We start from the raw sequence: 14,975 nt of genomic DNA, 5'->3' as shown, positions 1-14,975 counted from the left end.
GCTGACCGACGCGGGGCTACAGCCGGCTGCGGGCCGCCTCAGCCGGCCCCGCCCAGCCGCGGGCGCCTGCTGACCGACGCGCGCCCAGCTGCCTGAGGGCAGGGCGCACCGGGGCGAAGCGGGGCCTTAATTTTACCTTATATCGATCTGCACGTACCCACCTCACCCTAAAATGCTTCAACAGCTAGGTGATATTATGAGATTGCGGCAGGCTGATACAGAGAGATGAGCTAGATGTATTTAATGCTGTCTGATGGGTCTTGGCTAGTCTGTGACCAAGCTGGAAGACTTTAAAGAAATTCCAGTTAGTTAAAACTATTTATTAATAGGCATTTAAGTATAGTTTTACTTAATATATGAACTGCCGCTATATATCTTCGTTTTCATAAACATATATGGGAAAAGACAAAAATATAAACTGCTTCAGGACAAAACAGAACCGCAAAAACACAGGGCACAGATTCAGTTTCACTGTGAGTTAAGGAAATGCATTAAAAAATTGGCAGCCGTTCTGCCAGTGACTTCAGTCTGTCTTTATTCTTCATTTCTAGTCCAGTGGAACGAAGCTAAATCCACTCTGCTTTTCAAAACTTAGCCATAGAGACAAATGAATATTTCCATATACTTTTTTGAAGTCATGTTCATTACTGCATGTTGAAAATGTTTAAGTAGGCATTAAGCACAGGTCTGTCCTTTCTGAGTGCCCGAGGGGACTCCGTGTGCTCTAAGAAATGTTTGCAACTTTGCCCACTGAGTCACGTTATGAACTGCTAAAGGTCATGTGTTTTGACACAGATCCTGAAATTTTTGCCTTTAAGCCCAGTGACCTCCTGACTGTGGCGTTGTCGTACACTTTGTTCTCAAATATGGTGAATGAGGGCAGAAAGCAATTACAGTGATTGTGAGGTCTATCTCGATTGCTGTAGCAGATATTAAAAAAAAAATTGCCAAATGTAGTGTGCAAAACTGGTGACAAGGTTTCATGTTACATCATTGGTAGGTTTGCGGTCTTCCAAGTGATTCTTGTCTCTGTAAACTTGTTTTTCGCAACTAAGTGGTTGCTTTATGTTAAGTGATAAATGATATGAAAACCAGAATTAAAAAATCTACCTCTCTGGAAGGCTCATGTTCATTTCTTCATTAAAAAAAAAAAAGCTGCTCTTCAAGTAATCAGATATTCAAAAAGCCAAAGCCAAGGCTCTGGTCCTACAAATGCACTGTTAGGTATTTAATATAAAGCAAGTCATGTCTTTAGGACTTCTGAGCTTTATATTAATCACATACCTAAATAATGAATCATTTGGGGCCAAAATAGTTGGAAAAAATTAACCTAAAATTTAGAGACATTTTCTACCTTTTGTCTTGTGTTTTTCTTCCATTTTAACTATATTCATCTGTGCACCAGAGGGGTGTCTGTGTAATTTCTTGTGAAGGCTTGGCATGCAGCATAGTTAAGAGAAATTAAAAAGCTCCGTTATTTTCAAACTTAAAATCAATCCCCTGGCATTTAACTGACTATATTTAATTTTGTTTCTTTGTTTGTTTTTTAACTGTCCTCCCAGGAACGAACTTCACCCTTGCCGAACTAGGCATTTGCGAGCCCTCTCCCCACCGAAGCGGCTACTGCTCGGACATAGGAATACTCCGCCAGGGCTATTCCCTGAGCACCGGCTCCGATGCCGATTCGGACACGGAGGGCGGGATGTCCCCTGAGCATGCCATACGGCTGTGGGGGAGAGGGATGAAATCCAGGCGCAGCTCCGGCCTCTCCAGTCGGGAAAACTCAGCCCTCACCCTTACTGACTCCGACAATGAAAATAAGTCTGATGAGGAAAATGGTAGGCCTCTTTTTTCAATATATTCTTAATGCATGTGCGTAAGAATATATGATCATACTTAAAATATGTGAATCCTCTTTTAAAGGAGAATTTTTCACTTTTCTTTCTCTTTTTGACTAAAACTGCTTTTTATTTATTTTTTTTCCCCACCAATGTCAGGAAACTCTAATACATGTATATTGCATAATATAGATTGCTTTATCTTACAATTTACTTTCCAGGCAATAATCTTTTACATAAGTCTGTGCTTATAGTAGATTACATTAAAATGAATGATGACAAGCATGAACAGCTTCATAGAAAAAATAGTTTCTCATATGCAATTTTTATACACAGCGTAAAGTAGTATTAACAGTTTTCAATATGCTAGTAACTATAACAGTGGGGTTAATTTGTAACATTTAGATTGAGTTTTTATGCGTTTTTTAAGAGTTTTCAAAGTTCTATAAAAATATAACGTTAGTATTTGCCTACTGGTAAGTATAGGGTCTTTTAGAAAGCAAACCTGTACATCATACTAGGGCAAAATAAGACAGATATTTACTTTGGTTTAGTATAGTTTATTGATTATTAAGTTCATAAAAAGATGCTGTACATAATGCAAAAATCACTTATAACAGAACACCTATACATCAGTTAATTCTGGAAATAGTATAATACTGGGGTATGTTCTCTGCCCACATCTTTTTAAATTAAACTAATGAGAACAGATGGCTAAAACATATTTGCTGTAATTTGTCCAGTAGGGTGATCAAGGTGGGAACTCAGCTTACTTCAAATATGAACTAAACAAGTGACGTGTTCCAATATTTGCTGTTTTGAAAAGTGGAGAGGAATCTCGCTGACACTATATCGTCAGTGGATAACGTTCAGGCAGCTGATACCAGCCAATGTAACCAGCTCCCTGCTACTCTGGTGACAAAATTGGATTTGTTGTTTGTTAGTATGCTTGAGACCTTCAGGTGCCTCTCAGAAGAGAATTTTTTCAAGTTTTAGGCTCCTCCTCGCACTCGCAAACAGTTGTCTCGCTTTCAGCAAAGCCGGTGTGTCAGGCACTTGGAACGCAAGCAAGTGGTTGTTAAGGCAAACAATGGAAAACCGAATTATGCTTTCTGTTTTGATAGAAAAAGGGTCAGAAATTTGCAATTGATTTTGTTTGCAACAGCATCTTTTTTTGTGTTTTAAATTGAAGCTTCAAGTAATATCTCCCCTCCATAGGCATAGCAGGATACATTTCTTCATCAAAGCCAAAGAGGAAATGTATATTCAGTAGTAATAGTGGATATGAGGTAGCAAATATTTTGGGAAAAAAAAAAAAAAAGGAATCAGTGACTGATAAAAAAAATTTTTTTAATAATACCACAGAAAATATGACAATTTTCATTGACTTTGGTAGGGGTTTGATAAGGCTTTATTTCAAATAAAAAACTGACTAATGAAATTCTGACATTATGGAACAATTGAGATTCATATTGGTGGCTTGAATTAACTTCTCTTAACATGATTGGCACTTTGTCTCAATTTCCGTGAATGCACTGTGCCATACCTTTTGTTTGAGAGAAAATCTAATCTCAGGACCTACCTACATGGTGTTGCAGACACTAATAAAAGAATGAGTTGGTTTGCATTTCGTTGTCCTCCTTATAACACGTGAGTTATTAAGTAACTGGAAGTGCAGTGGTTGCATTTTGAAGAGGTAATTTTTCAAACTGTGATGTTAATAAAAGAAAGAAGGACACGATAAAACAGCATGCAAGAAACAGGTATATTTTTACCTAGCAAGGTTTTTATGATAACAGTTTCTGTATGTTTGGTTGAAAAATAATCACACAAGTATGAAGCAACTATTGCATACGCAGAGGTGTTAACTTCAGTAAGCTTTTTATTCTTCCTCTCTGACAAATCTTGGTTAGCTCAAAAATCAATGCTTTTTCACATCACTGATTTTTATGAAGTTTTGGGATGTATTATCATCTAGATTGACAGTTGCCCACTGGTTCAGCACCACAGTGTGGACACTTACAAAGCCATCATTAATTTCTCACGCTTGTGCCCAGCAGTGGTTTCCTACATCATAAACACTGTGTCCTTTCGAAGTAAATCAATAACCTGCTAGATATTCCTCTTGAAGAGGAAGTAACAAGAATCTATACCTCAAGAGAAATTCACTCTCTGGTAGCTTCAGATTTGCAGGAGATGCTGGCATAAAACAAGACATTTCTTAATATGAGATTTTATCCATTTATGCCTTGCAATATTAGTGGGGAACTCATGATGTGCAGACTTCACTGAATTTATTTAAAGCCCTGTGAAAACTTTTCCTTCCCCCAAACACAGTTCAACTACTGTGTTATGAAACAGTATGTCAGCTCCAAAGGGTGCTTATTTTTTTAATATTGAGATGCTAATCACAGATCATATCACTGCACTTCAAAATAAAAAACTCTCATTTTATAATAATAATAAATCTATTTTATCAATTTTGTCACTTATAGTATATCTCTAAGTAACCCCAAGGAGGCTTAATTACTATAAATCACTCTAACAATATGATTTTCAGTATTTGTGCTCATACAAATCCATTTATAAAGCTTATGATCATTTTCTTCACTTTTAGATTTAGTATGATCTATCTTAAATTAGAATTGTGTGAACCTTAGCAGGTTTGAAATGCTTATAGATAAATTGAAATAATGTAAACTTCATTTAAATTCACTCTTTTGTTTTTCATACTAAAATTCTTCTTAACAAAACAGCTTATTGAAGATCCGCTGTGAAAGGCAACACTTTTATATCTACAGGTCTGATAATTTAAATTGGATTAGGCTCTAAATTCATATCATATCTTTTACTGCTGTCTCTCTTTGATGATCTCTTTGAGACACAGCAATATAAATATATAAGAGCAAATCTGTCACCAAATTGTTAGTGAACATGTTCTATCCATTTGTGAGATTTTAAGTATATGAATGTCTTCAAGTGGTACATCCAAAAGTGAAAAATAAATTAAACATCAGAAATATAGCTCAGCTTTTATGTCATGTGTTGGCTTTGCAGGGACAATTGTTTCTGGGGACCCGCATATATGGAGTATATGGGATATAGCAGAGGGTTCCTGAAGGTGGGTGGGCTTCCCCACCGCCATATATTAAATAAAAACTAGTTATTCCAAAACATAATGGAAAACTTTCCAAAGGTAGCATTTTCTATCAGTTATCATGTCTTCTTTCCTATTTGATATAGAGTTAAGCTTAGGTGCTGATTGTTTTGGCAGTGACCCCCCCCCTTTTTTTTTGGAGAGCAAGTGTTCTTTTTATAAGATTATAGAGTTTATACGTGTATTTGTGTTTTGTACTTCTGATGAGTCTTACAAAAAAAATAGAAAAAATATTTTTTCCTTTTAAAGATATTTTTTCCTACGATGAAGCTTTCAGTGGTGGTTTCAGATAGTAAGTTTGAAAATGCTACTACCATATGTAATGTAAATTAAAAAAAAAAAAAAAAAAACAACCAGAATTCAAACTGACCTCATATTTCATTGTTGCTTCTGTTTTATGCCATAGTATAATCTGGGTTTTTCCCAGGATAGCGTTGAATCACAGACTTAGGTATAGACTTTTGGCCTATACATGCTGATGTCTGTGAATGATAATACCAGTTTGAAAGTAGCAAGTTTTATTCTAGCTGGTGACAGAATTCTGTTTGGATTAACCAGTAACAAGGTTCTTCATTAAAATTTTTGAGGGCCATGAAACCAATACAAAAATGAGAAACTGAGGGTGCTTCCTAAATAGTCCCTCTAAGAAATACTCGCTTTGCTCTATGGGAAATACTTTTGTTGTGACAAGGGGTAGTTTAAACAGTGAGCATACAGTTGGAGCAGATCTGTGAACTCTCTAGTTGAGCTAGAAAAAAGAAAATATACCCTTATCATTTTGAGATAGTATGTCCTTTATGTTCTGTGTGCAAGGAGAAGCAGGGAAGCTATAGACGTAGTGTGTTTTACAATACAGTGCTAATTTCAAGTGTTCGTATAATCTGGGGACGTTGTGCCAGTTTGCCCCACAGATCAATCCAGGTAGCTTGGAAGCAGCAGGAAACAGATATGAAAGAGAAGGGAGGAAGAGCTCCTACAATTGTGTGATCTGTTCATGGCTGCAAAAGTGTCCAGATGGTCCAAGGGAAATTCTGAGAGTTAAATGAAATGTCACACACTCCGAAAATGGAATCCGGTACATCACACATTACCTCGGCTGCTTGAGAAAGAGTGCTAGGAAGGCTAGCTTGTGCTTGGGCATACTTCATCTCTCCTTTAGGAAAGCTTGTGAAGTACTTTGTAAATGACAAATTTAAAAAGTCATTAAGCATAGTATCAAAGCTCAGTTACTTAAGTGGATTCAATTTTGATGTGCTCTCAAAACCTGAGGGCACTTCTGATAGGAAGTAGTTTCCTAATGAGGGAATTGACTAGCAGGAGTGACTTAAAGACTTGCTGCACATCAACTACAGTTTTGTCCAGGTAAATGGCTTATGCATTCAGTGCAGGAGAAGGCTAGATGATGGGATTAAGGACAAAAATGGACATACAGTACTTGTAAACCTTAAAGCCTTGTGCAAGACAGGAATGTGAAATGACAGTATATACAAGCTTAAGTGTTTGTTACAATTTTAATATAACCCAATGACCCTCTAGTATAGGCCGGGGGGTGAAGCAGTGAAAGTGGTGGTAAACATGCAGGCATATCAAAACAGCTAAATAAATACTATCCAGAACAGTGTTTGGTGATATTCTAGAAAGTTAAGATACAGATGTGGCAATAGTGATACCTATGTTTAGGTGGCCTAAAAGGGTAAAATAATGCCTTCTGAAGTTTAGTTGCTTTTAGCTGGAATTTAGCAATTCAGCAGCCATTAGATTTGCCATTCAGTTCAGTGTTGACCAAAGAGTTGTACACCAGGATCTCAAGTTTCATTATTCTATAAATATGTGTGTTTCTAGCCCTCTTGATTATGTATGAAATGGTAGAGTGTGAAAAATTTATGATCTGTTATGCATGAGTATGGTGAGGACTTAGACTGTGGGTGTCTGTGATCTTGCCTATTTTTTTGAGCCAGGGCTTCAGGATCTGTAAATTTATCAATTGTCTTTTCCCTGAAGTGTCACTGAATTCAGTTACCTCTACTGCAATAAATGCCATCTTCTGCCTGCCAGGCCTTGAACATTTTGTTTTCTGTCCATGTGTCATTCAAGGACCTAGATGAAGCTGTTTCTTGTTTTGCAGTTTGCTTTTTAAGGGTGATCTCTCTGGATTATGTGAAAGCCCCCTGCAGTATTACATGAACTAAGGAAACCAGGTATTGAGACATGGAAAATGAAATCCAGGATCTAGCCAGGAAACTGAGGAAAAACAGAAATACATGCTGGTGAACTGGGCCACCTGGAAAATATTGCAACAGCTGGGGTTATAATCTCTTGAGGCTAGCTGTTAGCTTCCTTCTTCCTGGAATACATGAAGAAAGAATTTCTGCGTGGGAGTGTCTCAATAGTATCACGTGAAGGGTGCAACCTGGAGAGCTTTATGAAAAACGTATCTCAAAATAACCATCAGATATTTCAATTAATATTTTAATTATAAGACCTTCCATCTACTAGAGAGAAATGAAACTGTATTTCACAGAACTTAAATACAGCACATTATTCAGTTTGCCGATTATTAGTTTTAATAAAGCAGACTTAGATGACATAGGTCACCTAAGTAAGCAAGCAACAGTGCCTTTGTTCAAAGTATATCTGAATTAGAATAATGCCTTTTTATACTTTTTCTATAGCAAAAATGTGTATCTGATAAAGTTAATCCAGCTTGGTAATGAATACATTAGAAGCAGCTGATGAATGATAAAACCTTAGGAAGGTTTGGCTGCTCATGTTGTTTAACAAAATCTATCACAGTGAAACCTCATATGTGTATTTTACATTTGCCTTTTAAACTGAAGCACACATCACAAGAAAGCATGCACTGAATTTATTTTACTTATGTCTTCTCTTTCAGAAGGCTGTGAAAATTTACCACAGGCTTTAACTTTTTCAAGCCAGATACTGGCACCTTTGTACATGTAGTGTATTACACCATTAGTAATCTTACTAATTACAACCACTTGCATATTTCACTGATTAGTGCATAATTAGGTCAAGGTACATGTTACATTTTCTAGTCAACCATTCATTTATGCAGCTTGGTCTGTGTCTAACCAATGAACTCTATGTGCATGTACAATGAATGCCTGTTTGCAATACGTGTATATCCCCACACACATATGGCTGTTTAAGTATCAATGTTGTTTCTAAATATTTCATTTGATATGTTTTTTGATTACAGTCTGCTTGCTGTCCATTTCAAGTAATCTGACAACTTGTCTAAGACCATCTATTTGATATGATTGTTAAGGTCATATTTATATATAACATTCTATTCAGACATGTGTGATCTTTAGTTAGAAAATGTATAGGAAAATTATGCCTTAGCTCTTTTAGTGCCAAAACTTCAGTGTTTATATATTAGAATAAACATAACTTGTTGAAAATTAAATAATTCCATAGTCACTGAGTTTTGAGAGAGATTCCATTTCATTACATTACTCTGTTAAAAACAAAATCTTCTTTTATGTAACTTTCAAGTAGTAAATGATATAAATGTGCAATGAGTTCCATTCCCTGTATCATAGGAGAGGAAATCCAGTTCAGAAACTTGAGTTTTATCTATCTTTACCAATGAATTTTTTTTGTGATTGTTAACTTTTTTCAGAAGCTCCTGGCAGAACCAGATTCATTTTGTTAGGTACTATATGAGCAATTTGGAGAACACTGGGTTTTTTTGCTTTTAATTTCGCTGTATCTAACATGGATTAAAGACAAATTTCTGCTTAATCTAAGCTTTTATACATTTTATGACAGTGAGGTTAGACCTCTTGCTTTGGTTGGTAGACAGTTTTCTTTCTTGCTATTGATAAGGGAAGTACTTTTATATATTTATTCAGCTGAATCTTTCTGTAGCATTTGAAATTGCTGACCCTCTGACATTATTGGTTTAAGATGACTGGCAGTGCTTCAGGAAGACTGAGGTTCTGCCTCTCAAATCAAATTAAAGATTTGTTATAAGCAGTTGTCTGTCTGCTTCCAAAGCACTTGCCTATTGAGTCTTTGGTTCACACACCTCTCGCTTCTGTTCTTCAGCATCTCACAAACTGTTGGTAGCACTACAGAGACCATGCTCAAATCTTAGCCATATGTGAGTACCAAATACTACTCATGATAAATATAAAGAGGAACATTTTTTCAATTTCTAGTTGATCTAGCTGATGGTTCAAGGACATCTGACTAGAACAGAAGCCTTCAAAGGTTAATGGGGAAATTGAAGTATTTTGAAGAATTTGCCTTTTCAATAACGTTGACTGCTATGGAAGGCTAATTATAATTGCTCTTAAAATTACCCACCGACATTTTGTGACTTTCCATAGGAATGCATTTTATGTAATACAGGTTGCATGAAACCATAGATTTTAAACATTTTTCCAGGCTGAATATTTTATCTCATTATAATGTGTTACTGTTTGTCACCAGAGGGTGCCATTGCTGTGGTCTTCCGCATTCTTGTACTAAAAAACACTTGAATTTTGGGAGATGTACTGTTTCTAGCTTTACTTATGTGGAGTCATGGCTAGAGAAAGTGGCCTTATGGAGAATAATGTACGCAACCGGCAGCAGAGCTTGTTCTGTGTGCAGAATCAGGTGCTGTGGCTTTTAGGAAATGGAGCAGTGGTTTGAACGGAGTCCTAAAAAGGGACTGTTTGCTGGTTATCCACTTGGGTTTAAGTTTGGTGAATGCACGTAAGTAACAAAACTTACACTGTGGTTGCACACAGACTCGACGTCACTGGTTTTTTTACCAACTGGGAAAATCACCTCAAGTTTCTAGAGCCTTTCTACCACAGGGCAGAGCAATGCTGGTGTCAGAAGAGTTGTTTGTGAAGGATGTTACAGAAAGAGATATAGCTACTACAAAAAGAAGTGTCTGATACACTCTGTGGTAGCTCTTCAAGGCATCCAATTCAATGTCCTTGTCCTAAAAATGCTTAACAGCCTTAGGATTTTGTGCTTGTGTGTACTATCTGTCCATCTAAGTCTGGCTGCGTGGTGATTATCCAGGTTTGCAGAGGGGAGAGAGGGGTTTACACAAGCTGGACCCTAGACTAAGAAACTTAGTTCATTCCTCTACACAGAATATTTCAACCTGTATATAGACTCAACTCACTTTTATACCTTTCTCCCTTCAGTATTTTCCATATGCTCCTGCATACACAATGCAGTCATTCATGCAAACAAATTGAACCTATGAACTAATTAAGCTGCTTTTCCTATAGGTTAAAAGAGAAGAGAGAGGAGATCACTGTATCTTTTATTTTTAAATTATTAAGCATTCTGGTGTGGAAGGCCTTCAGATAACACCATGAAAGTAACATCTCTCTGGGCCAGATTTTAACCTGAGCAACAATTCAGGGAAAAGGTTTCTGAAGCTCTTATAAATATCTGTTCAAGTTATTTTAAGGCTTTCCAGTAGGGTATTGCTGATATGAGAGGAAGAACTTTCAGTTGATGAAACTGTATTTGCCAGGAAGTTCAAGATGCCAATGGAAACTGATACTTGCTTGCCATGTTTGCCCTGTTGAAACTGAGATACCATCTTGCAAGAAGGCATAATATCATTCAATTATAACAACATGCCTGTAGGCAAGACACAATATGTGAGCATCATTTGTTTGCTTAGAGCCATGACTGTCATTCAGAAATATTGAAAGGTAGCAGTTGGATTTTTTCACACAAATGGTTAAGGGACTTTTCTCAACAGCAAATTAGCTTTCAAGAGTGAAAATATAGCTTCTGTTTCCTCAGATGATGAGCCGTAAGAATTAGTAATCATAATACCAGATAAAAATGGGTTTATCTGTTTTCCATGTAACATTTCTATTTAGTAAACTTGAAGTAAGATGAATTATAGTGAAGTTTCTCATTTTTGCAGGTTAGAAATTTGGTTTCTTTCAAAAGAAGTTTGGGGTTTTTTTTTTAAGGACTTGCATGCTATTTTAGTATGTCCCACAGAACACTATAGCTTTAAGCCATATTAGACAGTGTCAGTAGGAAGACAGAAAAGAGGGAAATGGATGCGATTGCGTAACAGAGTGGAGTTTCTCTAGTAGCTCTCTTTTCTTTTCTTCTTTTTCATAGTAAGTAAAACAACATGAGTAAAGGTTGTGGTAAAAAAAAGTTTTCTGAACTGTTTTGTATAGTAAGTAGAAAGAAGGTGGAGGCAGGAAGAATTAGGTCAAATCTGAGATCACAACTTCCTGCAGCGGTATAAAAAGAAGAGTGGGTGAAAGCAAATAGTGGGGGATTAGCTGCAAGAAAAAACATGAAGGAAAGAAGAGTCAAATGAGACTGCACAGAGCTCAGCAAAGTGGCTCAGGTTTCAGGTAGAGCTTAGACGGTCAGTGAACAGTACACCTGTGCAAAGGAATTAGTAATCTCCCCTCAGAAGTGTTTTTACTAACACTGTGTGTATGCAGATATTTTTCTAAAGCATGATATAGCAATATAGAGAATAGATGGATTTTATTTGTATATAAATGCTGTTTTCACTTAATAACCTCCTCTACTATAGCAAACCTTTTAAGTTGTTGGTCTTAAAGGGTTAATGTGGTAGTAGATGCCACAAAATTGCTAGGAATTGAATAGTCGTATTTGTATTGTATGTTTGTGAATGAGATAGAAATATTTGGAGTTGTATTTTTTTTCTCTTTTTCATGCATTTCATACTTACTTCTAAAGCTCACAATGTATGTAAATAATTCAGTTCATTTCCTTCCTTTGTGTAGTTCTCCAAATTTACCATAATAAATAATAAAATAACAAACCTTGTCTGCCCAGTTCTGTCACTATGTCCCTGAACAGTTACTCAAAGTCTCCTTGAGTCATCATCTAGGTTAATTTGCCGTTTATAACTATTATAACTATTTTCTAGATAATTACTACATATTTCAAGACCACTTTTATTATTATTCTTACCCAGTTTTTATTCTTGTAGCTATATTATTTCTTGACCTACAGTTTTACTTCCCCAACAGTATTTAAAGATGGGTAGCCATATTCAGATAAATAATGAATTTTGGGAGCTCACACACCACCAAGCCTGCCCTCTGTCTATCATACTCAATCAGGACTCATTGTTCTCTTGCCGGTGAACTTCACATTTGTGGACTTAATATACTTACCAAATGTATGTGCCTTGTATACTCAATGGAGCACGGCCTGGACTCTCTTAGGTCATTTTTTAGAGCATTTTTATTTTATGAATTTAAATGAAGACCTTCTCCTATGTCTTCAGATTTGCGGGGGGGGGAGGAGGAGGGGGAGGGGAGGAGTTGATTTCTTACGTGTTACTTCCATAGATATCATCACAGATGAAGGCAGCATGGTATGATTACAATTATGATTTTTTTTATAGCTCTTAAAGAGAGAGAAGAGAGAGAGAAGAAGAAATACGAGACTTATGATAAATGTTAGAAGACTGACCTATAACCACAGCAGGCAGAGATTAATAATCAGTGTTTTCTATCTTATCCTCAGTCCAGCTGTTTTGATAAAGACCCTGAGGAAACATTTAGGGAGCAATCAGTACTATGGCATTTTAACTTGGGGGCTGAAGTGGGGGAGGGTTTGGAAATTTCTTTGCCATAAAATTCTGCGGCCTTCATGGCAGCATCATTAACATTAATAGTTACACACAATAGAGTTCATGGGAGATAGACCAGGTAGCTGTATGTCTTGTGTGGTTTAGGTCAATTTCCTAATGATTTAGATTAACCATTTCTTTTATATATTTCATTTTCTACTAGTATTTTTCTCCATATATTTCTCCTATTATTTTCTCACTCGGTGAAAATATTATGCTATTTGCTAGTCTTTGCCTGGAAGAACGTATATTCTTCCTTCCTGTATTTTTTAATACAATATAGTGCCTTGAGCTTAAGACTTTAATGTGGTTCCAAATAATCTCCTAGTGCTGTTTGACATGTGATGGCTTAAGAGTATGTTTTATAAAGCAGAATATTACAGTATGAAAGCGCAAAGTGAGGGGTATTTTTTTTTCCTATCTGCCATGAATTCCTTGCATGGTGAAAATAATGGAGGAATAGATCATCTTACAGAAATAATGACCATCTTAGGAAATGATCTGAAGAGATCAATACGTTTCTTTTCTCTACTTTTATCCCTGCTTATTTGAGTCTAGTTCATGAAAGAACTCTGCATGTTAGATATGCTTCAAATTATTTCTGTGCTGATAAATTTTGACACTTTCAAATATTGTTTTTACATATTTCCTTTTTGTTAGTCTTCTTGTGTGATATGTATTGCAGTAGTATTCTCATTTTTCTTATCATGAAAGAAGTGGGGTTTTTTTCTTTACAAACAAAACTTTTCAAACAATTTTAAATGTGATTTGAAGCTCCTAAAGTCTTTATTTAGCTCTACTGTTGATGTCTCAGCAGAGTAGATCATACATGGCAACTTCTCCAGGAAGATCCTTTCAAAAGAACATATTAAAGTTGAAATATAAGGATTTTTAGATCAAAAGGATAATGATTTTTTAAAATCTTTACTATGTGATAAATTATTTGGAAGGTATTATAAAGATGTACAAACTTGTGCAAGGGGAGAGAAGAGAAGTAGGCAGTGACTTTGAAATTAGTATAGACATAGACCTAAAGACATACTGTACTTTCATGGGTTTGTTACAAACCAATAGACAACAGGCTTTTTAGAACTCTGAAGTGTGTCAGGGTGAGCGTGATGAGCATAAAAATAGATGAGATGACAGATACCTTATTTTATAAGGTATTTATTTTATTTACATAGATGGTAGAAGGATCTGGTGTAAAAATAATCAGGAGTAAATAACTGAGATCAGAAGGTAATACTGCCATGACTTTGTTCAGAAGCCAGCCTTAGCCTTTAGTGCCAAGTCTTCATGTACAGTGTAACAGGTATACCAAGCAGAGTGAATAAAATTATACAACCATGTTGTACATTTAAAAAAAATAAAAAATTACACTTATTCTTAAAACTGAAAGTAACTTACTAGAATTTATCAGTATGGGCATAAGTTGCATGTTTCTAACAGCAATTTTAACCAACAAACTTGATTCAGTAATTATGAACAAATTTTGCTATTTAATAAAAAGCTCAACTGACTTTCATAGCAATGAGACTTACATATCCAAAGACAGACACTAGACCAAACCATCTAATATTATGATAATTTCTTCTTCACATTTTTTATGTGAGCACTTGCATGACTCATTCACACTTAAAATGCATTTGTGAATGGATTTATCATTTGGTTAATAATTTTTGCATCATGGAATACAACTAGAGTGAAGCCTGTTTTAACAGATCGGCTGCAGCAGGAAACATCAGGAAAGAAAAGTTTGAATTGCAGCTCTAAATATGAGGTTTATAGATAATCCCCAATAAAAATTAGAAAATAAAAGGTGTACTGTAATTACATTTATAGTCTGCATGACAGTATCTAATTTGACAACATATGCTTTCTGTATTTACGGAAGTCAGATTTCACAACTCTGTAAGCTCTGTGCATAGTAACCACAATATGTCCTAATGAAGTTCAGTAAGTCTTGACGTTCACATGAATTTTGCAGGAACTGGGAACAAAAACCTTGGTTCTCCAATTTCATTTAATTTTTAATTAAATAATGCTAACAATTTTTTAAAGAGAAATTTTGAGAAATAACCAGAGAGTAACTTCATTATAATAATTTATCAGTAATAATGGGGATAAGCTCTGAGTTGCATGTATAAAGATTGTGAATTTATAGCAATCCTAAAGAAGTGTGATGATTGTAGATACGGAATCTAGAATAAACATAGGGAGCACTAGCAGAGCTGACTTTACTAATGCATAGTCCATGCTATGTTTACACATGCACAAAAAGTGTTCATTGGTCTGGAAAATGATTACAAAACTGGACCTTTTTGATGAAATTAGTTCTGTACCCTGGTAGTCT

At 35.8% G+C, this 14,975-nt stretch overlaps 1 protein-coding gene across 3 annotated transcripts in view; it reads left to right on the top strand.

Moving 5' to 3' along the window:
* The window catches only part of TENM2 (teneurin transmembrane protein 2), a 543,159-nt gene that overhangs the window by 44,078 nt on the left and 484,106 nt on the right, over window positions 1-14,975 (top strand). For all 3 annotated transcript variants that reach the window (XM_026061298.1, XM_026061300.1, XM_026061299.1), the window contains exon 2: window positions 1,563-1,838. In XM_026061298.1, coding sequence (XP_025917083.1) covers window positions 1,563-1,838 — 276 coding nt within the window. The remainder of the gene's footprint in view (window positions 1-1,562; window positions 1,839-14,975) is intronic.

The sequence above is a fragment of the Apteryx rowi genome, unplaced genomic scaffold, assembly GCF_003343035.1.
Source record: "Apteryx rowi isolate R43461 unplaced genomic scaffold, aptRow1 scaffold_18, whole genome shotgun sequence".
In the NCBI taxonomy this organism is placed as follows: Eukaryota; Metazoa; Chordata; class Aves; order Apterygiformes; family Apterygidae; genus Apteryx; species Apteryx rowi.
Note: the sequence above shows the minus strand (reverse complement) of the source record. Positions and strands in the feature narration are given on the sequence as shown.